At 55.1% G+C, this 26,495-nt stretch overlaps 1 protein-coding gene across 1 annotated transcript; it reads right to left on the reverse strand.

Moving 5' to 3' along the window:
• Positions 1–2,341: 2,341 nt before the first annotated feature.
• Positions 2,342–24,707, reverse strand: UCK2 (uridine-cytidine kinase 2). The gene is made up of 7 exons (XM_055724940.1): positions 24,414–24,707; positions 14,127–14,286; positions 13,092–13,188; positions 12,089–12,231; positions 7,057–7,154; positions 4,990–5,038; positions 2,342–4,437 (listed from the first exon to the last, which is right to left on the reverse strand). The coding sequence occupies exons 1-7, from the start codon at positions 24,663–24,665 to the stop codon at positions 4,298–4,300; spliced, it is 939 nt and encodes a 312-aa protein (XP_055580915.1). The 5' UTR covers positions 24,666–24,707; the 3' UTR covers positions 2,342–4,297.
• Positions 24,708–26,495: the final 1,788 nt, after the last annotated feature.

Raw genomic sequence — 26,495 nt, forward strand, 5'->3', positions numbered from 1 at the left:
CTTGACTTTTTGCCTAGCTCAACTGGATCATAATGCACATGAACGTCCTTCCCAAGGGCCTGAATGAACAACCCGTTGTTGCTGAGATCATGGCCGCCGAATGGACGAGCACCATTGGCCTTCGCAACCCCCGCAGCAGGGTGAGGGTCAGGATGGGTGTCTATCCCGAGGGCCTGAAGCAACCACCCGTCGGCGCAGAGAGCACGGCCTCTGACCTGCCCCACACTCTGGTCTGGCTTTGGAACTGCCTTGCCCAGGTGGACATGACCTGGCTGCTTTGCAAGTCCGGGCAAATCGTGTGGCCGCTCATCATGGCTTGGATTGAACTTAACCTCTGGAGACAATGGAGCAGACGCCAGTAACAGGAGACGCCGGGAACAGGTGAGCGATCGAGACCAGTCGCGCAGGAAGGGATTGGGTTTTGGGGAGCAGGGAAGCAGGGAACCGCAACAGCCTTGGCCCAGAAGGCTTGCAATGAGAAAACAAACCCCAGCACGGGCAAGAAAGCCTCAGCAAGGCCCCGACAGGTCCTCTGCCTCTTCCCCAGGGACACACCAGGCCGCAGGGCTGAAACCCTCCCCAGCCCCCAGCATGACACAGGGCCTGCCAGAGCTTTCCTCAGCCCAGCGTGCTGCCCAGAGCAGACTGGCAAGGCGCGAGCTCTTCTGGAGGAAGCCAAGTCCAGCAGGACACTTCTTGGCCCCCCCAAGTCCCCGTCTGTCTCATCGTGCTCCCGGCCCTGTCCTTCCCAGGGAAGGGGATGGACGGCCTCATCTTCCGTGCGGACAGGCAGCCGGGAAAAGGGCACCTTCTCCAGACACAAACTGCTCTGCCGGCTGGACGCCCAAAACACCTGCCTGCTCAGGCTCCTGAGGACTGTTTACCGCCTCTGCCTGAAAGAGCTCCGGCACCAGTACTACAAGAGGAAGGCACGAGAACAGGACGAGAAGGGGAGAGCATCCGCTGAACAGAACCGGTTCTGTTCTCTTTTCACCTTCCCTTTTTGCATTTATATGCCTTAAGAAGATCCCCCTTAGCCTTGTCTTCTCCAATTTGAGCAGTCACAGCTGTCTCAGCCTTTCCTCATAGGAGAGATACTCCATTCCCTTCGTTATCTTCATGACCTTTTACTGCACATCCACCAGTAGCTCCATCTCTGTGTTTTACTGGGGAACCCAGAACTGGACACAGTATTCAAGTGTGACCTCACCTGAGCAGAAGGGATGGATCACCGACCTCGGCATGCTGGCAACTCTCCCCCTAATGTAGTCCAGGATTCCTGTAGCTCTCTTTGCTGCAAGGGCACATTGCTGGGTCATGGTTAACCAGGACCCTCAAGGCCTTTTCTGCAAAGCTGCTTTCCAGATGGGTGGCCCCCAACACGTATTGGTGCATGGCAGCGTTCTTCCCCAAGCACAGGACCTTGCCTTTCCCTTTGTTGAACATCAAAAGGTTTCTGTCAGCCCTTTCCTCCAGCCTGTCAAGGTCCCTCTGGATGGCAGCAAGGACTCTCTGGTGTCCCAGCTACTGCTCACAATTTTGTGTCATCAGCAGACTCCCTGAGTGTACACTCTGGCCCATCGTCCAGATCTTTAATGAAGGTGTTGAAGAGATTTGGACCTAGCATTGACCCCTGGGCTACACCACTATTTACTGGTCTTCAACCAGATTTCATACTACTGATCACCATGCTCCTGGCCCAGCCATTCAGCTAGTTTTCAATCTATCTCACTGTCCGCTCATCCAGCCCATACACAACAGCTTTGCTATGAGGATTTTAGGGGAGACCGTATCAAAAGCCCGACAGAAGTCAAGGTAGACAATAAGCACTGCTCTTCCCTCATCTACCAAGCCAATCATTTCATCATAGAGGGTTATCAGAGTCTTTAAGCATGACTTCCCCTTTGTGAACCCACACTGACATAAAGTGATTTACCCCTTTGCTAAAAGCAGCCTCACCCTTGCCCGATACCCCACTAGTGCTAATGCCACCGTGGCTGTAATGTCTTCTGATGAAGTTCACTTGACTGATGGCTGTTCAAGAGATTTACCGGGAAGGGCTGAACTTGTCCATCTCTCTGCTGTCCTGAGAGCACAGAGGTGTTTCACAAAAGCACCCCAAGCCACGTGTGCACCAGGACTTGCTGAGACCTAGCTCACCAGCCAAAAGCCGGAGCCACTGCCTTCAGCACCTCCTTCTTCACTAAAGCAGTTTGTGCCTGGAGCTTTGCTTCAGGTCTGGCTTTGATTTGCAGAACTAAGACAATGTTGGCCAAGTCTGCTTCCTCACTGGGACCACAGCCAGCAACATGCACCAAACAGGAGACAAGTAACACCAGCATCCATTTGTTCTGTCTTTATTTACAGGGCAGAGGAGGCCAGTATTTAATCTTGAGAGCTGTCTTGGCTGCTTAAGCCCTGAGAAGCCTCACCAGTTTTGCAGGTCTTTAGTTCCTCTTACCTGTGGCTGTACCTAGAATTAGCCAGTGCCAGCCCTTTGATTATGGCAACGCCGACATGCCTCAGGGAGTGTCTGCAGACAAGGAGGGGGATAAAGGGTTGCCATGTGCCCCCATCACAGATCAAGAGGGAATTAATTTCCCCCAGCAGCACTTATTGGAGGCAGTGCTTCCTTTCTTGTTCTCTTTGTTAAAAATCAAAGCTTTTCTCGGCTCACACAAGGCTGTGTTGTGTGTCTATGGTTTATAAGCTTTTAACCATGCAGAGCAAAACCAATGCTCTGGAAAGACTGAAAATCATCAGAGTGCAAGGCTAACAGTCCGTGCTCCAGGCTTTGTGGGATGCCTGTGAAACTTTGTTTTCAGTGGGGTGAGGCAGTCCCAGCAGCATGGGCTAAAGGATCTTTCCTGCCTACCATCCCACCACATCCCCTTCCCTGGCTCCCACCAAGCCCCTGCCCCAGCCCAGCTGCCCCACCTTGCTCTCCAGGCATCCCCAGACCTGCAGTACAACCCCACCAGGCTCTCCTGGAATGTGGGTGTTGGCAGCACTTCTAGGTTAGGGAAGACTAATTCTCACCCCCTGGCCAAGGGAGGGCACACTCTGGGGGCGACATACTGCAGGGACAGCAGGACACCAGCCAGGCAAGATCATGCTCTGAAAAAGCAGGGCAGAGGACTCCTGGGCTTCCAGTTTCATGCTACTCACAGCTGGGACCTGTGGATGTCCGATATGGGGATGCTAGGCAGCCCAGGAACTGCTACACATGCTGCCCCCCTCCTCAGACAGGCTGCTCAGCAGCTGCCTTTCATCTATTGCCCCTTTCTTTCAGAAGAGACTGGTTCTCCATTAACCATACCTTACAGACCCAAAATCACCCCTCCAAGAGCAAAACTGTTCCAAATGAGGAATGACAGGCACACCTCTGACATTCTGCAAGCCAATTGCCAGGCTTAGGGTTGACCCAGGGCTCTCAGCTTGGAGTCCCACCACACACGTGGCCACTGAGCTCCAAAGATATCCATGCACCTCCTCACCCAAGCTGGGCAGTGAGACTGCTAAAGATGCGAGCTGCCACATTTATATGATCACATACCCAGCATCACCCACCAGGTCCTTGCTGGAGGGTGTGACAGCAGATTCACACCTGTGGTGGGAAGGGGCAGCACACACCGAAAGGGATGCTGGTTGAGGGACTGAGACCTGGAAGTGCAGAGACAGTCAGGGGGGTATTACACATCATTATCTCAGCTCCCAGTGGTGTCGTGTGGTGCCTGCCAGTCAAAACCAGGCTGCTCGGACCTGAACAGCAATGGCAGGAGGCGGCAACCCCAGCCCAGTCACAAAATCCATGCCACATTCAAGTCGCCACCTCCACCGCAGCCTGTCCCTTCCCCGGGATGGAGGCCACTGCGATACCAAAGCAGCTGCTGAACCTCTTCCTTCCTTACCGCCTTTGAGCTGAAGATCCTGACACCTCCTGGGACCCTCTTCCCAGCCCCCTCCCAGCAACACTGAGCCTGGCAAATACCTTATGGCAAGTAATTTTACATTATTCTGCATTTACACAAAAATAGAGCAATTCTATATTTATAGAGATTTATAGCCGGTTCTGTGCTGGAGGAGTTATTGAGCAAGGCCAGGAGCTGTGGGCGGTCCAGGCTCCCGAGCAGCCGGCTGCTTCTCATTCGGCATTTTCAACATACAAAATTAAAGGCATTCATCTCCGTCTGGTTTCTTAAATAGATAAGGGGGGAATGAACGGACAGTATGTACAGAGGGGCGGTGCTGGGGCCTGAGTGCCCTCCGCCCCCAGCCTCACACCTGCTGCTTGGGGTCAGTGAGGCCGGCTGCTGGACTCTGAGGGCTGCCGCTGGCGGGGAGGAGTGTAGCCGTTCAGGTAGCCGTTGCTCTGGCGTTTGCTGAGTCCTCCGTTAAGAATGTCCTGGATGTGCTGCACAATCAGGTTTATGGCCACTATGAGCAAAAGGGAGGGAAAGACACGGAGGAGAGCTTGCATTAGGATTACTGCAAATAAAGCAGAGCCAAGCCAGAGATGATGGCCCTGCTGTCTCCCCTGCTCCTATCCACCACCACCCCCTCCCCCCCGCCATCACACGGTGGGGAGCTGCAACCCTGTGGGGAGGAGCTGTCCCACTGGGACTTCATCCCTCCTGCCCCAGCTGAGCCTGGTGCTCAAGCCAGTATGGTCAGGCTGATTCCAGCCAGGTGGAAACCTGGCTGTCCCAGTCACACCTCTAGCCTTGGAGAAGCACATTTCCCTTTGTGTGGGATGAACCAGGAGTTTGCCTGGAGGCACTGCACATAGGCCGGCTTCCAGGCTTGATCAGAGGAGCACGAACTCCCAGTCACTAATGCTCCAGGCAGGAGCCAAGGGGATCTCAGCGCATGTGTGGTAACAGCACTCTCTCTGTGGCAGGTCCTGCTACGTCCTACCTAACTCCGCTGCAACAGCAACAACCCAAAGCCAGTTGCCAGGGCGTAACAACATGGTCTGGGTTCACTCACCTTCATTATCTGCTCCTCGGGGAATGATCACGTCAGCATACTTCTTGGTCTGGGAGGAGAGAGAATACTGCGTTACAGGGCAAGTGGAGAGCCACCAGGCTGGGGCACTGTCCTTGCTTCCCAGAGCAGGTCCTCCCCTGCTCCTTACCAAACCCAAACCCACTGGGAGGTACACCATTGCTGATAATACATTTTGGATGCTCTTACTTGTCTTCTGCTCTGTATTTCAAGGGCCATGCTTTGTGCCTTGACTCCATTTCCACAAGCTCATGCAGATTTCCATTAAGAGGCACCCTAACAAAACCCAAAATTCAAAACCCTCATGATTGCAAGATTCCAGCAGCTGATGCTTTTGGGAACAACCTCCCCACTGAATCCAGCCAAACTTGGTACAAGAGCAAGAGCTGGCATGTCCTGTGTGGACATGTGGGGCACAGCCACGTGACCTGCTTCGGCTGTGGGGAGAATTTTCTATCAGCATCACTTGCAAAAAAGATCTGATTCAGGACACCAGTCCTGACCTATTTTCATTTGCAGGTGCCAGTCTGTTTCCTCTCCTATTTGCGTCAGCTTTTACAGCTGATCAGCTTCCTGACAGCCAAGCTCTACCACCAGTAAACAAGGCAGCCCGATGGGCAAAGGGTGTCATCTGACATCCCCAGGTGTTTCCAGCCATATCAAAAATCACCAGGACATGCTAGACCATTTCAGTGCTGGACCACCTGGCCCAGAGCTGGTTTAGGAGTCGAGTAACAGCAACAGTGGGTGCTAAGCCTGCTCGACATCCGCATGCAATTGCTCTGCAGCTGAGCGCACCACCAGGTTGGAAATGGGAGCAGACCCCTGCAAAGCTGCTGGGTATGGTCAAAGCAGTTGTGTACTACCCTCCTTGTTTCACATTTTGTCCTCCTACAGACCCTTCAACAGAAGACACTGATGCAGCATCTCCTGCCTTGCAAAGCAGAGGATTTACCTTGCTCTGGGCACTTGCAAGGAGGGGAGCCACCATGCTGGACCTGCCTCTCAGGAAAAGCCTTTCTGGGATTACACTGAAATTGGACCTTGGTCCCCACAGCCACAGCTGAGTGAAACAGAGGAAAGGGTGCTGCCCAGGAGCCAGGAAAAGTTCTTGGACAGAAAGAATCAGCCCCTCTCATGGGAAAGGGCAGAGCTGGCCACATAGGCACAGAGCTGCTCCTGAGCCTGGAGGCATGGGTTCAATTCCTGCCTGTGGTGCTGGCCAGCAGTTCCCAGGTTGCAGGACCTGCTGGCTCAGTTCCTCCAGAATAAGAAGAAATTCCTCATGTTACTAGTACATCTACTTTAAAAACCCTGAGAAACAAGGCACCGGCTCCTCTCCACAAAAGCCAGGAGGGGTGTGCAAATGTGCTATTGCACCTGCAAGTTCTGCAGGACTGCTGTGGTCTGCCACACACGCAGTCCCCATCTGCCAGGGAGCCCTGCCTCCGTTATCAGCTCCCAAAGCAGCTTCCTTTATCCAGACAGCCCTTGCAACCCTGGCCCCCAGCAAGGTCTGTCTGCTCTGCACCCTGGCCTCTCACCAGCCACAAAATGCCACCTGCAAGGCCACATCCCTCAGGACGGAGTGAAGGAAGAAGCTCCCCCGCTCTCCCAAGCATCCAGCCAGCAAGAAGCCAGCAGCGCTGCAGGGTGAGAAGGGCAGGCAGGACAGCCCAAATGTGGAGGCAAACACAGCGGATGCTGCCTGGGGAGAGGGATCTCCCCTTCCCCGGCCAGTTCCCTCCTGGGCTGGCATCTGCTGGGCTGCTGGTGTTGGTTTGTCAGCCCCTGTACAGAGAGGGGTTTCTCTTGCCATGTCAGCCTTCCTATAGCTGGGGGTTATCTCACCAGGAAAGCAGTGGCTGTATAAATAGTCCCCATCTCAGCCAGCATTGGCACCCCCGTTTTTGCCAATGCCTGCAGTGAGGAAGCAAGGTGAGGCAGGCTGACCTGAGCTCTGGGGCACAAAATGCTCCTGCCTGAGGAGCTGGGCAGGGTGTGAGGCATTTTTAGCAGATTCCTGTGAGTGTTGCTCCCCTTACTTACTGGCAAACAGAACTCCTCAAAGGCAGGCTTGACGAAGGTGATGTACTGAGATAAGATCTGCTCGAGGTCCCTGCCTCGCTCACTGATGTCTCGTAGCACTGTAGGGAAGATGCAAGGCACAGTCACGAGCTGAGACATGAATTGCTCCATCTCCCTTCCCTTCAGTACAGCCTCTGGCCAGCCACCCGGGTATTTTGCCCAAGGTCTGAGTTCCTGGAAGCTGCTGCCCACATGTGTCCCAGCACACCCCAGCCCAGGTACCTGCTTATAACCCACTTCCAAGCTTTCCTGGGAGCCAAGGGCTGGCTGACCTGACCCAAGGCTTTTCTTGGCCTCCCTCTCTTCTCAGCTCTGCAAGCACATTCCAGCTGTAACCAGTGCCACCCTGGTCCTGACTGTTCCCAGCCTCAGCCCTCACATCCCTTCTGTCACTCTGCCCTGCCCTTGGCCTAAGGACGGGGCATTCTCCCAGTCATCCGAGAGCTGAAGTGCGCAAAGAATAGAAAAACAGTGGGGGTCACCTACGCACACCATCCCAACACAGGTTAACTCAGGTCTGCAGCGGTGAGGAGAGTAAAACTCACCCACCTACCCAGCCCTGCCAGGCTCCTTGTGCTGTCCCCAGCTGAGCGGGGTGGGAAGGCAAAGCAGGATCCCACAGCCAGAGGCTGAGAGGGCGCTTGGAGGAGATCAGCTCCGGAGGAAGCCAGGAGGCAGGAGAACAAGCCGGCCTCCTGCTTGTTCTGCCGTTCGGGCCTTACGCCTTGTTTGCATGAGGTATTTGGGCCACTGCCATCTCCGGTCTGATGCCACTTCAGCGTGGATGAGTGCCTCAGTTCAGCAGGAATTCAATCCACGGGTAAGAGCCAGAACAGCCCTGTGGCCGAACAGACAGCTCTTGGCTCTCCCCAAGGGGCTGGCTGGCTTCTCCCCAGCCTGCTAGCGCCTGGCACTCGGCTCCGTGAGCCTGCTCCACATGCCAAGGAGAGCCAAGCCATGGCACTGCCAGCCTGCGTGACCTGCTCGGCAGCCGCTGCCCGTGTGCTTGCCGGGCCAGGACAGTGCTGTTCTCCCAGTGCTGGTTTGGCAGCGTCCCCACGGCTGCGTTTGCCCGCGGCCAGCAGCTTTGCAGCGTGCCTTTTCACAGCCCGGCGCAGGGGAGGTGATGGGGGGAAGCAAGGGCTGACAGCAGGATGCGTGCCAGCTCCCTGCCTGCTCCACGAACAGCTCAGCCCAGCCCAGGCTGCTCTAGCCAGCTCCTTGCCTTCTCCAGAGAATGGGAGCAAGCCCCAGCTCAAACAATACAGAAAAACAGGCGAGGAAAATAAAACAGAGACACTTTTGTTTCCCAGGTCCCACACCCTGTTTGTTGGCTGCTCTGGGGCAGGGAAGGAGCACAGCGAGGGCGTATTTACAACACACCCGGCCCAGGACGGCGTGCGGGAGGCGTGCAGGCTGCACAGGGCGAGTGCCCAGGCTGCAGAGGCTGGTCCTGGCAGGACAAATATCTCCCCTGCCCGCTCCCAGGGCAGACCACAGCAGCGCAACCGCCCCCCACACATAAGTCAAGCACCTGCTGTCTTGTGCCCAGCCCTAAAGCAACGGGTCCCAGCAAGCGCAGCCAAGACCACGCACCCTATCTGGAAATACCATCCTCTACTTCCAGGGCAGGCAAATGTCCCAAGGACAGGTCGTCACCTTTCCAGAGCCAGCACGCAGACATCACTCCGATCAGGCCCAAAGCATGCACGTGACACCTGGCTTTAGCTTTGTTTTATGGAAGCTGGCCAAGGACACAGCAGTGAGGGACTTCAGCCTGAGTCAGCTCTGCATGGATCAGGCTAAGGCACCTGACAGACCTTGCCCCTCGCGCTTGGGTAGCAGCGTTTTTCTTGGGAGAGGTGCCGAGATGGAGACAGCACAAGCTGCACGCACTGAACCCCCACACTGCTGACTGAGCTGTCAGTCACACTTCCAGGCACCCCATCTCCTGCTGCCACCCAGCTGAAAAGCCCCTTGCTGCAGCTCTTCAGGACTTTTGGCAGAGCAAGATGACTCGGGGCCACATCCCAGTGCAAGATCCTGACTTTTGCTACAAGCTGCCTCCAGCTACGTTCCAGGGACGTGATGATATCTTCAGCACCCCACATAGGCTCTCCATTTGCAGAAACACCAGGCAGACATATAGTAAACAGGTTTGCTGCCGCAGTGTCCTACCAACCGCCGCCAGCAGGTCAGGAGACTGCCAAATGGTCGGTCCCCTACCAGGAGACCGATGATTTGCCCTAACTGGGAGACACCAGCACCTCAACCAGCCTAGCTGCCCCTTTGCAAGGTTGTAGCGATTGATGGCGGGTGGGAGAAACACCCCAAGAATGGCCTGGGCCCATGTGGCTCAGAACTCCATCCAACAGCTGGAGCACAACAGGGTTCACATCTGTATTGTGGTTGGCAGCTGGATGGTCTTGGTTCTCAGTCAATGGGATCTCAGCCAGTTCTCCAGCGCTGAGCTCAACACTTCTGCACCAAGTCTAAAGCGACGGAACCACACGCTCGCAGTAGGATTGCGATGCACGCACGGTCACGTGGCACGGCAAATGCACAAGGCAACACCTTGCCTTCAGACAATTGATACAGGGCACTGCCAAAAATGTTGTAATTTGAGTTGCACGTTATGGGAATGACTATGACAGGAACCCCTTGTTGCTAGCCAGGCTAGGGGCAAGGGGAGGGTTTCATTGTGACGCTAAGCCCTACGGTCTGGTCCAAAGGGACCAGGGGTGGAGATTGTAATAGAAATACCTTAAAATTGTTGTAACCTGGGATTTGAGTTGCATGTTATAGGAAGTGCTATAGCAGGAACCACCCAAACCAGTGGAGGATGAGCCTTACAAGAAGCAGTGCGAGTGCAGCAGTGACCCGGCCTGAGCTGGCTTTGGTGCCCAGTAACTCCACACACCACACCACCTCTCCTGTCCCGAGTCACCACCATAACAGATGGAGCCCAAAGTCACAGGCCGAATGAACTCAGTGGACAGATTACAGACATTATACAGGGATGGTCCATAAACTAGCAGAATGATACCAGCGTATGATATCAAAGGATGGGAACGGGGTGGTGGTTAATGAGGATGTATTGGATATGTGGGACCTGAGCGTGATGTAAATGGTGTGGAATAAGGGGTGGAGAATGTGCTGGTGTTGGCTGGGATAAAGTTGATTTTCTTCACAGTAGCTAATATGGCTATGTTTTGGATTTGTGCTGAGAACAGTGTTGATAACACTGGGATGTTTTCGTTACTGCTGAACAATGCTTACACAGCGCCAAGGACTTTTCTGCCTCCCATTCCACCCACCAGCAAGCGGGCTGGGGGGGGGGGGGGCACAGCCGGGAAGCTGACCCCCACTGCCAAAGGGATGGCCCATGCCGTATGGCGTCATGCTCAGCATATAAAGCTGGGGGAAGGAGGAGGAAGGGGGATGCTCGGAGCGATGCTGTCTGCCTGCCCATGTCCCTGTCCCACGTGCTGGAGCCCTGCTCCCCTGGGGGTGGCTGAGCCCCTGCCTGCCATGGGCAGCGGTGAGTGAACTCCTGGGTTTGCTTTGCTTGTGCACACAGCTTTCACTGTACCTGCTAAACTGTCCTTGTCTCAACTCATGAGTTTTCTCACTTTTTTCCTTCCCATCCTCTTCCCCATCCCATTGCGGGGGCATGAGCGAGCGGCTGCGTGGGGCTGAGCTGCTGGCGGGGGTTAAACCACCACAGTGTGCTACCCCGTGGCTGGGTGTGAACCCAAGCTCCTGCACAGCACAGTCTGCTTAAGGGATAAGGTTCACATTGTGGGATCTTGCAAATGCATAACTGTGATTTGCTAATATGTTTCCCTGCAATGACTGTGCTGTCATCTCCCTGGATGAGTCATGCAAGAACAGTGGGCAGGGTCAAGAAGTATGCGTAAAAAGGAGCTTTTAATCAGCACTGATGACATCCCAACAGCCAAGGAGGCTGTGTATCTGTCTGACAGCAGGAGGGCAGGCAAGACCAGTTCCTTCATGGAGTGAAACAGTCCCATGCACACAAGCAGTCCCAGGCTGACGCACTGAGACAGGCTCATCAAAGCAGAGGTTTGGATGGGACCTCTCCTCTAAGTCATCTTCTGCGGACACCCTGCGGAGCCTGTCGGAGCCAGGCAGGGGTAGGGACAGTTCAGACAGAACTGAATTCTGCCCCAAGAGTCCCCAGATGTGCTACATCAATGACCCCACTGACTAAAGGCTGCTTTTAAATGAACATCACCTTAAGCCATGCAGACCCTAGAGAGCTGGAGTCCCTCCTAGGTCAGCTGGCAACCCACAGACAAGCCAGCTGGACAAGGGGAGTCCTAGAGAGGGATGCTCTGGTTTCTAGGGCTCTTGGCCCCTAAAGCCATCACCCCAGTGCCAAGTTCCACAAAGATGCTCCACACTGCACTGGCTGTGCTTGCACAGACCAAGATACACAACCAGACTCTTTATGTGCATCATCCATGATGGACACCCTCACATCCAAATGCCATCCTCAAATCATATCTCTACCCCAGGTCCTGAGCAGATCTATCAGGCACCACCTTCTGATTGAACTATCGACATGTTTTGCCTCACCCGTTGCACACTTCCCTGCTGGTACCTGCTGACCAGCAGTAGCTGCCATTCAGCCGATGGCACAGGACTGGTGCCACAGGGCCATGTGAGGACACAGCGCGCTCAGTAGTCACACCGCTACATGCATTGAAGAAGGAATTCCAGACCAGACAGCAAAAACCCCACTGGATCCTAACAGACATGAAGCAAGGTGTTTTCCACTGCCATAAGCTGCCCTATGCAACATTCTCCGCTGGGGAGGAAAAGGTCCCTGGCTCTTTGCTAGAAGTAGCACAGCTTTGTGCCAATTCCAGTTCTGCTCTGGTCACCATCACCTGCCTTTGCAACCAGCTGCTCAGATCAGTTAAGTGACAGTTCTGCCCCTGCTGCAGAAGCCATGTCCAGGCCTCACCTCTGCGGGACAGCCGGGTGTCTGCATCCGTGTCCACAAAGAGCTTCATGCGAAAGAGATCCCGCACCTCCTGGCTGTAGAAGGCCAGGATGCCTTCGAAGAGCACCACGTCAGCAGGGTAGACTGTCACCGTCTCCTCTTTCCTAGTGGAAGGAAGGAGAGTCAAAATATGCTGGGGGGGAAAGAAACAAGCCAAGAGAGGTGGGGGGAAGCAGCAGTGCTCCTAGGCACTGCTCCAACCCTGGGACATCGCTGCTGCACCAGGGGAACAACCAAGGAGAGGGCAGACCTACCCCACCGCGGTGAAGGGAATCCAAGGCATACGTACACTTCCTAGAAGGACAAACGGCAGAGCAGGAAGCAGACCAGCCCTTCTCCCCCCACCTTGGTCAGCCGCTGCTTGCAAGTGCTATGTGCCAAACCAGAAAGCCCAGAAAGCCTATGCATGGGGCTTGACCCACGGGAACCTGCAAGGGCCAGCTCTGCCCCCCTGGGAACCAGGCAGTGCTCCCCTGACACCACAGCGCTTGTGTGGGAAATGCAGCAGGGTCACGCCATCCACGACCAACACAGGCATGCAAAAACAAGCTGAACACATGCAAGGGAAGAGTTACAGGAACAAGAACTATCATTCTCTTCCTTTCCTGGCAGTGCTGGGCTGTTTGAGCCTGGAAAATTTGTTAAAGCTGCAAACAGAGTTTACGGGGAGACAAAGTGTGGATGAGGGAAGAAAGGGGGGCCATAACCCCCCTCCATGACGCCTGTATGATGCTGCATGCCACTGCACAGCAGCACAGCTTTCCAGACCCTCAGACTGCGCCTGGATCTGCCCTGGATCCTCTAACCAAGGGGTCTGGAGTAGATAGGGCTGAAACTTTCAGTTGGCACATTAGGCGCCTAAGAGTGGGCAGGAGCGGTGGGGCAATGGTTTGGGCTGGCAGGGCTGCGTGCTGCACTGCAGGGCGTTAGCAGAGGCACAGCAAGGCAGGAGCGGCTGTTAGACCTGGAGTGGGAGACAAAGTCATAGACAGGAATCTGGACCGTTTTCCCTTCCGTGATCTCTTTGAGTGTTTTCACGATCAGCTCGTTGTCAAAGGCATCTGAGGAGAGAGGAAACGTTACCCGAGGCAGCTTTGCAACCTCTCCCACCCACCAGATGCTGAGCGTAGCCTTGCCAGAGCCACTGGCACCCTGCACCGGGGACAGGCAGATGCACAGACTTAGGAGGAGAGCCCTGCACGTCCCCATGGGTGTAGCAAGGCCCAGCTCTCCCGCAGCCCCCAGGGCTTCACTGCTTTGCACCAGCCTGGGATCTGGCCCACAGAGATCAATACTGCCCTTGTACGGTGGCACTGACAGTGCGGGCTCAGGAAGGCATCTCCAGGGCTCCAGCCCTCGGAGAGACTGGAGCAGTGTTTCAGCCTCAAATCGCCAGACAGACAGGGCTCTGTTTGCTCAGTGCTCTCTGCCTCTGGCCATTGTCCTTGCAGGGACGAAGGGACAGCGGCTCTGGAATTTCCCCACCAAGTGCGGACACAGTTCAAAAAGCCCCTGTTGTAGTAACAGGGCACGGCCCCCTCAGTGAAGGGCTTTGCAGAGCAGCTGCGCAAGACTGTTCCCTCCTTGAAGGAGGGACATGGAGCTGCTGGCTCCAGGGGGCTGTGCCAGGCCAGACTGCCCTGGTCCTGACCCAGCTGCACCAAAAAGGTTTTCAAACCAGGGGATGTTTTTGCAGAGAAGAGGAGCATCTTAATAAGTCTGAAGGTTCACAGCCTGCCCTTTCTCATCCCAAACACTCCACCCCAGGGGTAGTTTCTTCCCAAGAGAGACAGAGGTTGTACTGCAGGGGACACAGACAGCCCCCAGACACCCTGGCAGGGATGCACCTGGCTCCACAAGAGCTTAACTAAGCCACCCACTCCAGCAGCACGCAGAGTCCCAGTGTCTACACGAGGCTCTTTGCTGCTGGAGCAAGGGGTCCTGCTCCAGCCCTCACCCCCCAGCACGAGGCAGAGCCCTGGTGCCCTTCTCCATTCACCTGGGTGGTCAAAATTGAACTGGCCTTTGAGCGCTTTGGATTTCTGTTCTGAGGTGAGGACCCGGTAGAAGCTGTCTTGGCTCACGATCACCACCTGCTTCTGGCGGTAGTCCACCTCGTTCTGGCCCAGCAGCTGGACGATCTTGGAGCACACTGAGGACTGGGAAAGGAACAGCAAAGGAGACAAGTCAGCGGTAAGCGGTGTCTGAGCCACACAGGGAGTATGTCCCCTGGTAAGTCATTCCCAGGTCCATGGGGCACTGCTTGCTGGACCTCCAACTGAGAGTTCGTGGTCCCCTCAAAGGCACAGCCCAAAGCCACTGAGGGAAAAGTGCTCCAGAGGCATCACTGTGGAGCCCTTCGATGTGAAAGCAGCACCAAGCTTGCTCCCTGCCTCCCTCTCCCCCGCCCCTATGGCCTGCCCACAACTCCTCTTTAGGGCACAAATGGCAGCAGGAAACCAGTTGGTTGCTCCTGGGTTCAGCTGCACCCCCAGGGCCCCTGGAGCCAGCTCCAGGCTGGCCAGCAGCTCCCCAGGGAGCGGAGCTGCATGTGGCACCAGGGCTGAGCATCCCCGCTGGGAGGCAGCCTCAGTGCCTCGGTTCCTCCAGCGCTGGTGCAGCCCAGAACCCCCAGCACAGCACGGGTAAGGAGGGAGAGAGTACTCAGAGAGGGAGACCCAGGTTGTTTTCATGCCCTAAACAAAGCCCAGGATGAAAGGGCACCGGGAGGAGAGCCCTTGGACTTTATCAGGGATCTCTGCCACAGCTGCCAGGGCTGGGAGGAGCAGCCACAAGCCTATCCTGGTGCCTCTTGGCACAGGGAGGCTAAGGGCACTGCGGAGCCACTGGCTGAAGAGCCACGTGGCTCCGGCTGCTGGTGCAAGATCCCCATGAGCGCTGCTGGCACAGGGACCGGCACCTCGCACTCCAAACGGAACGAGCTGAGTGCCGGTGGCCAGCATCGACTCTGCTGGCACCACAGCGGGCACTGGCTGTAAAGCTGAGGGCCACGCCAGACCCCTCCATCACGATACAAGTCAGAGCACAGCTTGGGGGACAAATCCCAAGCCTGCTTCAGTCCCTTCTCCCGAGTCATATGAGTCCTTGGCCACCGTGCAACGCAGCAGTGTTAACTGCATCAGTAACTGGCAGGCAGCACGCCTGCCCTGGCCAGCAAGAGCCAAGGTCAGGCTGGCAGAAGAATGCTCTGCTGCCTGCGGGAGCCCTGTGCATCAGCCCCACGGCACCCACCGTCCAGGAGGGAGCGGGTGCTCCTGGTGCCAAACCTAGCTGCTTCACCTCACGCGAATTGTGCTTGCTGCAGATGCCCAGCTGAGCTGCTCCTGGCCTCAGTCACCACAAATACTCTCTGCCGAGTCCTCCGCTTTGCAAAGAGAGGCGTGCTTGTCCCAGCCTGCCTCCCCAGCCTGCTGGTGGCTCCTTCCATGCTCTCACCTCCCCGCTGGCTCAACCATCTGCTCCATACCTGGCTGGCAACCTCCAGATGCAGCGCTGAAGACAGCGGTAAGAGGGAACAGGGAGGGGAACGCATGCCTGGCAGAGGAGGTCACCTCAGCAGGCAGAGGGCAAGACTGTTTGCCTGAGAAGCTGGAAGATTTGACGGCATTCCTGTCCCTAGAGACCATCTCTTCCCCTCCAGGCCAGGCTGACCTGACTTGGCTGTGACCGCTGCGCTGTGAGTCAGCCCCAGCCTGGCTGGAGAGCCTCCGCACACAGCACTGCTGCAGAGCGAACCGGCTCGGGCTGCCCAACAGCAGTTCTTGTGGCCCTGGGCACAAGTCTGGGTTTGGGCACAGCGATGAGGTCTCCCTGAGCATCCCACCTTCTTCTTCTGCCTCTCACAGCTGGCACGTTGTGCTTCCCGAGCAATGTCGGCAGCCCTGCCCTGCAGCGTGCTGCTGCCACCCACAACAAAGCACTCCAAGTCGGCACCAGCCACTCGCCCTTCAGCACGCGCAGACATGAAGCCAGAGCCCATCCTTCATTTCCTCTGTTTTCCCACTCCCCTCATCCTTTTCCAGCCTGCATCATCCCTATTGCTTATCCAGCTGTATCCCACAGGTTTCGCAAAAACAGGGTGTGCTCAGCGCCGCTTCTCCTCCCTGCTCTCCCCCCCGGACTCTGCTGCCTTCCTGTGCTGCCAGTGCAGCGAGATGCAGCGCAGCAGGGTTCAGCCTTTGCCACAGCTGCTGAGTATACCACACCTCCCAGGCCCTTTGCAGTTCGGAATAAACCACCATCCAGCACAGCCACCCAGATGGATTGCCAGCCTGTAGATCAGCAGGCTCCATACAGATCTGCACCAAGAACCACTCTCCCCAGCCTGGGGGAGGGAGCAGGGCTCCTTTACTTTGGATCAGTGAAAGCAACACACCAGTTGCACTCATACCCTCCCCTCAGACCTCAGCATGTGGGTGGACAATTAAATCCTTTGAGGGCATCACACCGTTCCTGCCAGTCTTTCTCCTGCCTTATGCACACTAATCTCGGGTCTACTGATCCTGGAATGTGGAGAAAAAGAGTCCCCCGTCAGGTCTGAAAATCACCCTCCTGTTCCATGTCCCACAACTCAAGACACCCAACGGTGAGAAAAAAACAAGGAGAAAATGGTCCTCACCAGCTAGAGACAGAAACATGTTTTCCCACGGGGCCCAGGACAAGGATCAGACCATGTCTTGGCTGCATCTACCATCTGATGCTCTGGGGTGGTAATTGCCTATTGCAAAAGCATCCAGGCAGAATGCTACGGACCCTTCCCTTTTCTCTGGTGGACTTTGGAGAGCTATTGGCAGCGGGGAAGAAAGATGAACACAAGGACATCCTGCCCTCGGGACCGAGCTCAGGTTCAGCATACCGTGTTGCCCAGGATGTCACCTCTGGGGAAGAGGCACTCGTGTCACCTTCGTTCCACAGAAAGTGTGGGCCAGGGCACTGCTCATGTTATACATGCGTATATATGTGCAGTGTAAGGAACAGCGAGAGACATGGCATGTTCCTCCAACCCGAGGGCTGCATTCAGCTCGCCTTAGTGGGGCGGCAAACCCTGGCAAGCTCTAAGTGAAAAAAGTTTTTCCTTTCCTCACAATCATTTGTGATGGAAACAAGAATGGTTCTTGAGGGACATTCCCTGATGCCAGTCTGAATACCTCCTACAGCTGAATAGGCAGTTTTTCCCCTTGGTTGATAAACACCCTATGTTAAGGAGGAAGAAAAACCAGAAACACAGAGATTACAAATTCCCCTACACAGCGGGAACAGAAACCCCCAGCCTCAGGACGCACCCCTCCAAATGAATGACGCATGCCTACCGCTTAAAACCCCCTTCTCCCAAACCAGCACAGTAACAGGTACACGTGACTGACAATCAGAAGTGCAAAAAAATCCACTACTACCTGGAAAGGAGAGCAGTCAGGCTCTGAGGAGGCCTGATGACGCTCAGCAAGACCATGACCAAAGCATGACTGAAAAGTACCATGCCAGGGTGCAACCAGCATGGGTGCACAGTAACCCAGGGGACACACGATGCTGACACATGCGCTCAGCATGCACCTGAAGGGACAACCTGGATCCTTCCTTTGCCAATTCCTGACTGCTTCTCCCAGGGAAGATGACAACAATTGTCTCTCGTCCGAGAAACCCAGGACAGCAGAGGATGATGAGAAAGATTATGACACTATAGATTAATCCCAATACAGAAACTCTGGGATTTGAGCCTCATCCTGAGCTCTGCCCTGTGTGACACACCTCATCTGCAGGAAGATGAGAGGCATGACAGGGCTCCTTGCTTCCGCTCAGCCCTTTCCCCAGATCTACGTAGCCCGTGCACACCTTGCCATGACCCAAAGCAAACACTGATGGCAATTCAGCATCCTGTTGCCGGGAGCACGCTGTGGCTTTCTCAAGCAAAAGCCTTCCCCTCCTCCAGAACTCATTTAAGACTAAATATAGACAGGACACAGCAGCCTCTGAGCCTCCATGGTTGCCAAGCAGACCTTTCCCATGTTAGCCACGCAAAACCAATACAGGACTTTCCAAGCACACAGGCAGGGAGCCCCGGCCTCTCTGCCATCGCTTGTTACTTTCCACACGCTCCAGGTTTGAGCAAACTGGCTGCAACCCACTGAGCTGCACTCCCCCAGACTTTGTGCTCAAGCTGCTCCCTGGGAAAGCTGTGCAAACCAACCCACACCACAGACAGACGGTTGAAAGGGAGGTATCTGCACATCGCAGTGCAAGAAGCGAGCTCAGAGATGTTATTCCTGAGCAGATGCAGCTGCAGCTCCCCTTGCAGGATTCCTCCTCTGAACCAAGCACACAAATAACCAGTGTTTAAGGAAGAAATACAGCTTTATTCTGCTGGGAAGGGAAGATGCAGAGGGCACCTGGGGAAGAACTCCAGTGTGTTTTTGCAAAACAAGAGGTGGTACACAGGGGAAGAAACTCAACAGATGGGTGTTCAGAGCCCTACCCCTGGCATTTATTTGAAATATATTAATTACATTATATACTTAAGTCATATTCACTCATGGCATATAGGCAGCTGCTCAGATACTCTTCAGGAGTTGACTAATTCCCCAATATTATTACGCAGATTATCCCACAATCCCTCTTGGGTAGCTCTGATCAGCCAGTGAATTACAGCTTCAGATGGGTATTAGAGAGAAAGCCGACGGACAGCGTTACAGCTAACACCGTGTGAAGGTAGCAGGCAGGACACCGTGGATGCCCCAGCCTTGCAGCGGCAGGATGGATGCTCCTGCCCCTGGCTGGTAAGGCCTGTCCTGGGCTAGGAGGAATCCATAAGCCTTGTGCATGTGCATATGCAGAAGTCCACTTGCTCAGAGCAGTCCCATCCCCAGGGAGCCTGGCACTGCAGGGGGGTTTCTACACCAAGCTGCTCACTGGGCTTCCGATACAGCAGCAGGGAGGACTTTCTATCCTCCCAAGGACTCTAGGCTAAACACCCAGCAAAAGTGACTCACACCTGATAAAGTGACTCCAGCCCTTAAGAAATCTGGAAGCTGCCAGTCCCCTCAGAGTGGGTACAGGGAGAAAGGCTGTGCCCGAGGCAAGACCCACCAGGAGAGGCACAGGCTGGGCTCCAGCATGGAAGGAAGGGAGGCACAGACCCTGCAGGCTGCTTGCCCTGAGCCAAGACACTGCTCACCATGAGGACAGTCCTTCCCATCAGAGTAAGGCCTTGGCCCATGACAAACACTACATCCAGGAGCAAGGACAGGCTGTAGCAGCTACATCCCACCAGGGAGAGAAGCTCTGAGGCTATCTCTAGGGGCACCACTGCCATAACACCCGTCCTGTAGGATCTGGACATGAACGAGCTTGGTGGGGGCTGTCGATGGCTTTACATCTGCAGGAGCCTGGTTAGCATGTCCTCATCACATGCTTGCGGATAAAACAGTCCAGTTTTAGAATCTGACAGGATTTTCCTTAAGATCACATCAGGGACCACTGGGATGACTTCTTGCATTTCTCCGATAACCCCCATAGCATGGTTCCCTCTCCAGGCATCGCAGGCAACTTCTAGGCAATTGGGGCCCTGAAACCAGGAGCCACGGTAATGCTGCCCTTCTCTCCAGCTTATCTCCTGCAGCACACAAGTTAAGGATTTTGGTCTTTTCTCATAAGGTTATGTTAATTACACAGTATTAGGAAGTGCTTGGTGGACTGGGGTGACACAGAAGAGATACCAAATTGGGAAGGGTCCCAGAGCATCCATTAAATGTCTGCCTGCGACTGCAAAGGGCTAGTTCACGACCCACACAATCCTTTCCAGTCTTAATGGAGTACATCCGTATGGCAGCACTGGGACTGGAAACTTGCTATTCTCGTACCAAAAGCCTGGGCCTCCACCCAGAGCTTTCCCAGGCAGGTTCACCATTCCTGCCTTGCCCTTTGTGAGCCACAGGCTAACCAGTCTGGGACTGGGATAGCCAGGTTTCTGTTCACTCACCGTGGGACACCACACATGTGATCAGCAGTTCTAGGCTGGAGCATAAACAGGCACACACAAACACAGAGGATCTGGACACAGATTACGTGCAGGGAGGAAAACAAACTCCCTAACACAAGCCCTCCCAATCTACCGGGTTTAGACGCGGGCTATTCTCTAGCCCCTGCTGCAAACTCCATAGCCTGGAGCTGGCTGAGCCCACGGGACTACGGTAAGCAGGCTCCATAATGAACCTGCACATACTCCATCAGTAACAGCAAAGGGCTGACCCATCAGAACGTCCTGTGTATCAGTCTGATCAGGCACAGAATGATGTTCTACTAGAAAGTTTGACTAGTCTCTAGCACACGTTGACACCAGCATTTAACAAGTCAGACCGTGTGATGCAGGGCTCCTGCCAGCCATAGAACAAACGTCACCAGGTGTCGAACAGACACAGGACTGCTGCAATCCCTGCTAGTCCCCCTCCCGTGGCTCTTCACCGGGTCACTGCTGGGTCTCCTCCAGGCTTCCCTGCCAGGCATCCAAGTGGTGACATAGTGGCAGTGACCCCCAGGCTGCTGTAGGGGACCTCAGCCCTTGCTAGGGTAGGGGACTGAGCTCTGCCATGCTCTCTCCTAGGCAGCCAGCTTGGCCTCAGACAGCGTTTTTGGTGTTTAAAGCAGAAGTACCTAATGGATTAGCAGTGAAGAATACATCAGGCTGAACACGCTGCAATTTTGGCACTCTACACTCTGGAAACTCTCAGGCTGCATGTTCAAACAGACATTTCCAACTTTATGTGCTAACTCAAGATTCAAATGACGCAGCGCCCGGGCCACAGTGGCACCCACATTCAGCCCTCACCAGTCTGAGGGACAGGCAACCAACGAAAGTGTTCAGCCTTTTGTAAATCTATCTTTTCTTACAATCTCCTGTAGGAAGGTAGCAATCAGCACCCTGCTTTGCAACACATGGGGACAAGCAATTAATGCTTCAGCCTGAGTTTGAAGAGCTCTCCCCACCCCTGCAACCACCCCAGCACCAGATGCTTCCACTGCTGCTGGGAGCGAGCCACCCCAGCACTGCCAGCAGAGCTGCTGCAAGGTCCCAGGAAGTAAGCTGAAGGGAGGACACATGAAGAGCTTAAGGGAGCATCCCAACGCCTTCCAGCTCATCTTAGTAGTCAGTTTGCTGAACTTTCCTCCAGCCCGCAGCCTGGCTGCCTGCCTCGCATGCTGCAGTTCTTGGTAGTCAGGAATCTCTTGCATGAGGGAAGAAGCTGTTAGCACAAAGACCATGGGTGTAAGAAGGAAACAAGAACTTCAGCAGAGCACTTGAAAGCATACAGGATGAAAGAAAATGCTACAACCAGCCTTGTGAATCCCTCTGAGGAAGTGAGGCGACTGCAGTCCTCTCCAGCTTTGGCACAGGAGGGGGTCTTAATGCCATGTCATCTCCTCCCCATCAGGAGACTGCAGCAAGCTTTGGCCAGGCTGCACAGTGCTTGGATTTCATGGGACAGTGGGAGAAATGCTGTCTCCCAGTAAGCTTTTATGAAAAGCCCGTCCCAGCTGAGCCGGCACAAAACAGCCACTGTGCAGCTGGCACTGCTCTTGCAGAGGCTGCAGCATCACAGCCTGCCCAGGACCTCTGTGGCTCCCCAGTTTTGCTCCCAGTGCAGTCCAGATTTCTTTGAAGAGCCAAAACCAGGAGAGCACTCAGGTTTCTGTCTCCTATTTGAGTCCTGGAAGTTGCTCAAGCCTCTTTCACCCACTAGGGAATAGCAGGCAGCTTTTGAATTTGAGTTCTCACCAATTTGCCTTTAAGAAATACCAGCCAAACACTGCCCCCAGCTCTTCGGGGAAGGCTGGCCGCTTTGGATGCCAGCTTCCCCAGGGCACCACGCGACAACAAGTTGCAGCAAGCTACAAACAGGATCCCTTCCTTCCACAGCCTGACTGTGCTGGTACATCGAGAGGGGATGGGGGTGGAGTGGGGCGGCTGTGGATCCTTTCTCCCCATCTTAGACTCAAAAGCAGCAGTGGAAGGAGCTGGGGGGGACTTGGAAGGCAAATGCCCTCTGTTATCTTCGGGCTGGTGTGCTGCCAAAGGGGTGTGTTACAACAACAACCCTCAATTGGTGTGAAGAGGAGTCAGATGGATTTGCCACTTTCCCAGTGGGAAAGATGCCTGCTTCACTTTCCCTCTAGGACTATTTTGGTTTTGCCCACAGCCAGCACACCAGCATGGCAGTCCCTAGGCTGGATTTTAGTTGCAGGCAAGCCCTTAGGTAGGCAAACCACACCGGCCCCACCACTGCTTTCCCTGAGTGTGCTGTGGCACCCAGCATCTCCCAGCACAGGGCACACTCACTAGCCAGGTGGGGGACAGCCTCACGGCACCCCTGCCTTGCAGCTGCATCAAATGTGAATTTGAGCATCTGGGTGCACAAGCCCTGGGTCCTTTTGCCTGTTACTTCTCCTCAAGCAAGCTTTTTTTTTTTTGCCAGCATATTTCTTGCAGCCTTTTCCCACAAACTTTTTACTGATTTGCTGGATTCCCTTCAACAGGCAGCAGTGCACAGAGGTTTTTAAGTAGCCAGAAATCACTGTAAGAGGGAAATCAAAGCTGAGAGACAGGAAAAGCCAGTTAGTGCATCTCCCTTAGCTAGAAAGGACCATTTCCCCATTTTTTTTTCCTCTAGGCTGCTGCTAAGTATTTTAACTTTGAAGTTGAGAACAACTGTGGCATATTGTGCCATAATCACTGCTTTTACCTTGTGGGCCAGAGATACAGCATTCAGAGACATAACAGTTCAGCAGCGCCAGACGCGATGTTATTGGGACAGCTACAGAGGCAGACCCACGCATCAGAAAGACAAACCCAGTGCCTTTGAGTCACTGGGAGCTGTACTGCAGGAACAATCCAGCTCCAGTTCCCAGTGAGAGGAGATTGCATCCTCTCTTACCATCCCTCCCCTGTTATATCTGGATTTTCCCCCCTTGCAGTAGCAACAGCAGTCCAAGAATAAATAGGGTACTTTGAGACACATTCTCCAAACACTGTTATTATGGGCTGAGGTACAGCAGTTGTGTTATGCCATCCTTCAAGAGAAAAAGCACCCCCCCCTCCAAACCTGAATCCACCCAGAGAAATAAGGCTCTGTGACAGCCCACATTCAGTTTCCTTAGCAAGAAATATTTCAGAGGTATTACTACTTCCAAACCTATTCACACTCTCTGAAATGCCTCTTAAAAATGCTGGTAGAATGTCTGTACTGCCCTGGCTGATTAGCTGTGGATCTAGTTTTACTGCTTTTAAATAAATAAAAAAAAAAAAAGTAATTTGTCTTTTTGTATTAGGATAGAAAGCAACATACGTTGGTTAAACACATGAAAAAAACACTGTATGAAATAACTAAAAAAAAAAATAAAATAAAGGGGGAAAAAGCCGTAAGGTTGCCGGCTTGCCCTGCGCTGCAGTGTGGGTGTAGCAGCTCTCCCGAGAAAACCCGCATTAAGCCGGGCCGGAGCGGCTCCCCCGGCCCGCAGCCCCCCGCCCCGCTCCTACCTGCCGCTGCCAAGGACCATCCCCTCCCGGGCGCGGCAGGGAGGTCGTTCTGCCGCTGTGAGTCAGCATTTACCGCAGAATTTTCACTCCTGCTAGCCCAAAGTTGGCCAAAAAAAGGGCACCCCCATGCACGACCGACACCATTCAAGAAAAAAAAAAAAAAGAAAAGAAAAGAAAAAAAAAATTAAGTCACTGCCTCGCTGCGAGGAGCCCGTGGGGACACCGCCAGTGCGGGGTGCCCGGGGGAAGCGCTGGGAATGGCACCGAAGGCAGGGGGCGGTGGGGGGATGCCACCTGCATCCCCCCCCCCCTCCGCAGCCCCCAACCCTGCTCGCTGTGCCCCGGCAGCCCCCCGCGCCCCTACGCCGCGGGGTCCAGGGGGCAGAGGGGGGGCGAAGCCTGCACAGACCCCCCCTCCCCTCCACGTGTCCGCGGGGCTCCCGCAGCCGCCGCCCGGGCAGAGGCCTCGGCCGGCCCGCTCTCTCCGCCGAGCCGCCCTTCCCCGGGCCGCGGTGTATAAGCCCCCGCTCAGCCCCGGAGAAGCAACCCAACCCCCCCCCCCGGTGCCGGGGCCGCTCCCGGGGCAGCGCACGTGGCGGAGCGGCCGCTCGGACCCGCCGCGCTGCCATGTGGCCCGCGCGCCCGGCGGGAGGAGGGAGAGGAGACCGGGGCGCTTCCCCCCTCCCGCCGCCTCGCCGCACCGGGGCTCCCCCCGCAGCGCCGCCGCGCAACCCCCCGCACCTTGCCGCTGGCCGTGCCGCCGCTGACCCCGATGAGGAAGGGCTCGCCGCCGCTGGGCTGCCCCTGCTCCTCCAGCCGCTGCTCGCTGTCCCCCGCCATCCTCCCCTGCCAGCAGCGCCGCCGCCTCGCCTCCTCCGCCTTCGCTCGCCGTGCGGGGCTGGATTTATCTGATGAGTCAAGGGCCTTCCTCCCCGCCTGGTTCACATCCCCGGCGCTGCGGCTCCCTGCCAGGTGCCTGCCGCAGCTGCACATGCTCCGGCCCAGCCTGCCGGCGGCGCGGCACGGCACGGCACGACACGGCAGGGCGGCCACATGGCCCCACCGCACCTCACCGCCGCTCTCCCCCCAGCCCCGGGGACAAAAGCGATGCGGCCACCCCGCGCCCCACCAACCCTCACCCCCTCTGCCTGCTCACCATCAGCCTGCAGACACCACACTGAGGTGGTCCCCAGCAGGATGCCCCAATATACATCCCCCACCTTGGCTTCTCCCACCCCACCTTTAAAGCTTTTATTAACAACTCTAGGAATAAAAATGCTACTTATGTCTTTGGCTAAATGGACCCATCTGGGAGGAGCCGCAAGCGTTCCGGGGGCCAGGGTTCAAAGTCAAAATGCTCTGACAAAAGGGGAAAAGGCGCCGTAAAATGTAGAGTTTGGGTCCACATGGGCAGGTGTGAAGTCCTGTACTTGGGTAAGAGTAATCAGACAGGGAAACACACGATGGGAACATGCTGCCTGGCCAGCCCTTTTACAGACAGAGATCCAGGAGCACGGCAGATCAGAAGGGTCAATGTCAGGCTGCTGTGAAAAAGGCAAACGTCCCTCTGGGACATACATAGGTGGGTACCATGTTTTGGGAAGGGTGAGGCCTGATGGAGAGACTCCGGTGGGGTGTTGGGAACGGCCTGGGGTCTGGCTCCGCAGAAGTACCACAGGAACCACAGGTGTTTTGTCTGGGGAAGAGAGAGCTGCGGGGACACATGATAACCATTTCCAAACACATAAAAGGCTGCCACAAACAGGAAAGGAATACATTTTTCTTACCCACGGGGATTAAAACAAAATGTTGCCAGCTCACATTGCAGCAAGGGCAATTCAGGATAGGCATCCAGGGACATCTTCGAAGTGTGAGAACCATTAAGTCCTCAAGCAGGTTGTTTAGGGAGAGTAAGGGCTCTCCACCACTAAGGATTTCAAAAAAATGCACTAGGCAAGCTCCTGTGTAGAAAGGTTTTAGTAGAGTTGATCCTGTGTTGGGGCAGGTGATGGCCTAAGCAATGCCCCGTCCTGTTCATAGGATCATGCATTTCAGTGAGGTTTTTAACTTCCCACTTCAATACAGTGAAGCAGGTGTGGAAATGTTTGCCAGATGGGTCCCACATCCCACCAGGCAGGATGTGAGAGGATCTCCCGAGAAGGCATGGCCCCTCTCTGCCCACCACTCCCAATTCCTCTCCAACTGTGCCCCTGCAGGCTGCGGCTCGTGGCATGGGGGCATAGCACCGCGCACGGCCGCTGCCAGGGAAGGAAGTGCTATATGTGGACGAGAGCTTCCTGCGGGGATGAATTCCAGTGGATTCCCACAGCCTCATGCCAGTTTCCAAGTGCTGATGGTGGGCACGGCTCCTGCTCACACCGACAGGCCCCAGGAGCCATTCACAGCTCTTCTTTCTCACCCCCACACCGACACACCCATATCTGAACGGCAAAACCCCCTCAGCGTGTCATGACCTCCCAGTTATTTGGTTCTCCTCGTGTCTACACTCGTTGCTGCCAGCCTCTCTGCTGCCCTGCTTGCAGACAGATCAAAACCTCTGCTGTGCTGAAACTGTTTCAGTGTGCTGTCCATCCACCTCAGAGCTGAGCATCTCTGTAGGATGCCCATCTTAGCATTTGATCTCCAGCTTCCCCTGCTAAACCAGAGGCTGGACATGTGGCAGGAGCAGACACACTTGTAGAAGGAAGGGTAAGTAAATGCCTCTTGATAGGCCCTCCAGGAGTACAGGCTAAGAATATTCACAGTTTATTTACACAGAACACAAGGAGAACTTGCAAAGATCAGATTAAGGGCTCTTTCAAA

This window comes from Falco cherrug, chromosome 12 (assembly GCF_023634085.1).
Source record: "Falco cherrug isolate bFalChe1 chromosome 12, bFalChe1.pri, whole genome shotgun sequence".
Classification (NCBI taxonomy): domain Eukaryota; kingdom Metazoa; phylum Chordata; class Aves; order Falconiformes; family Falconidae; genus Falco; species Falco cherrug.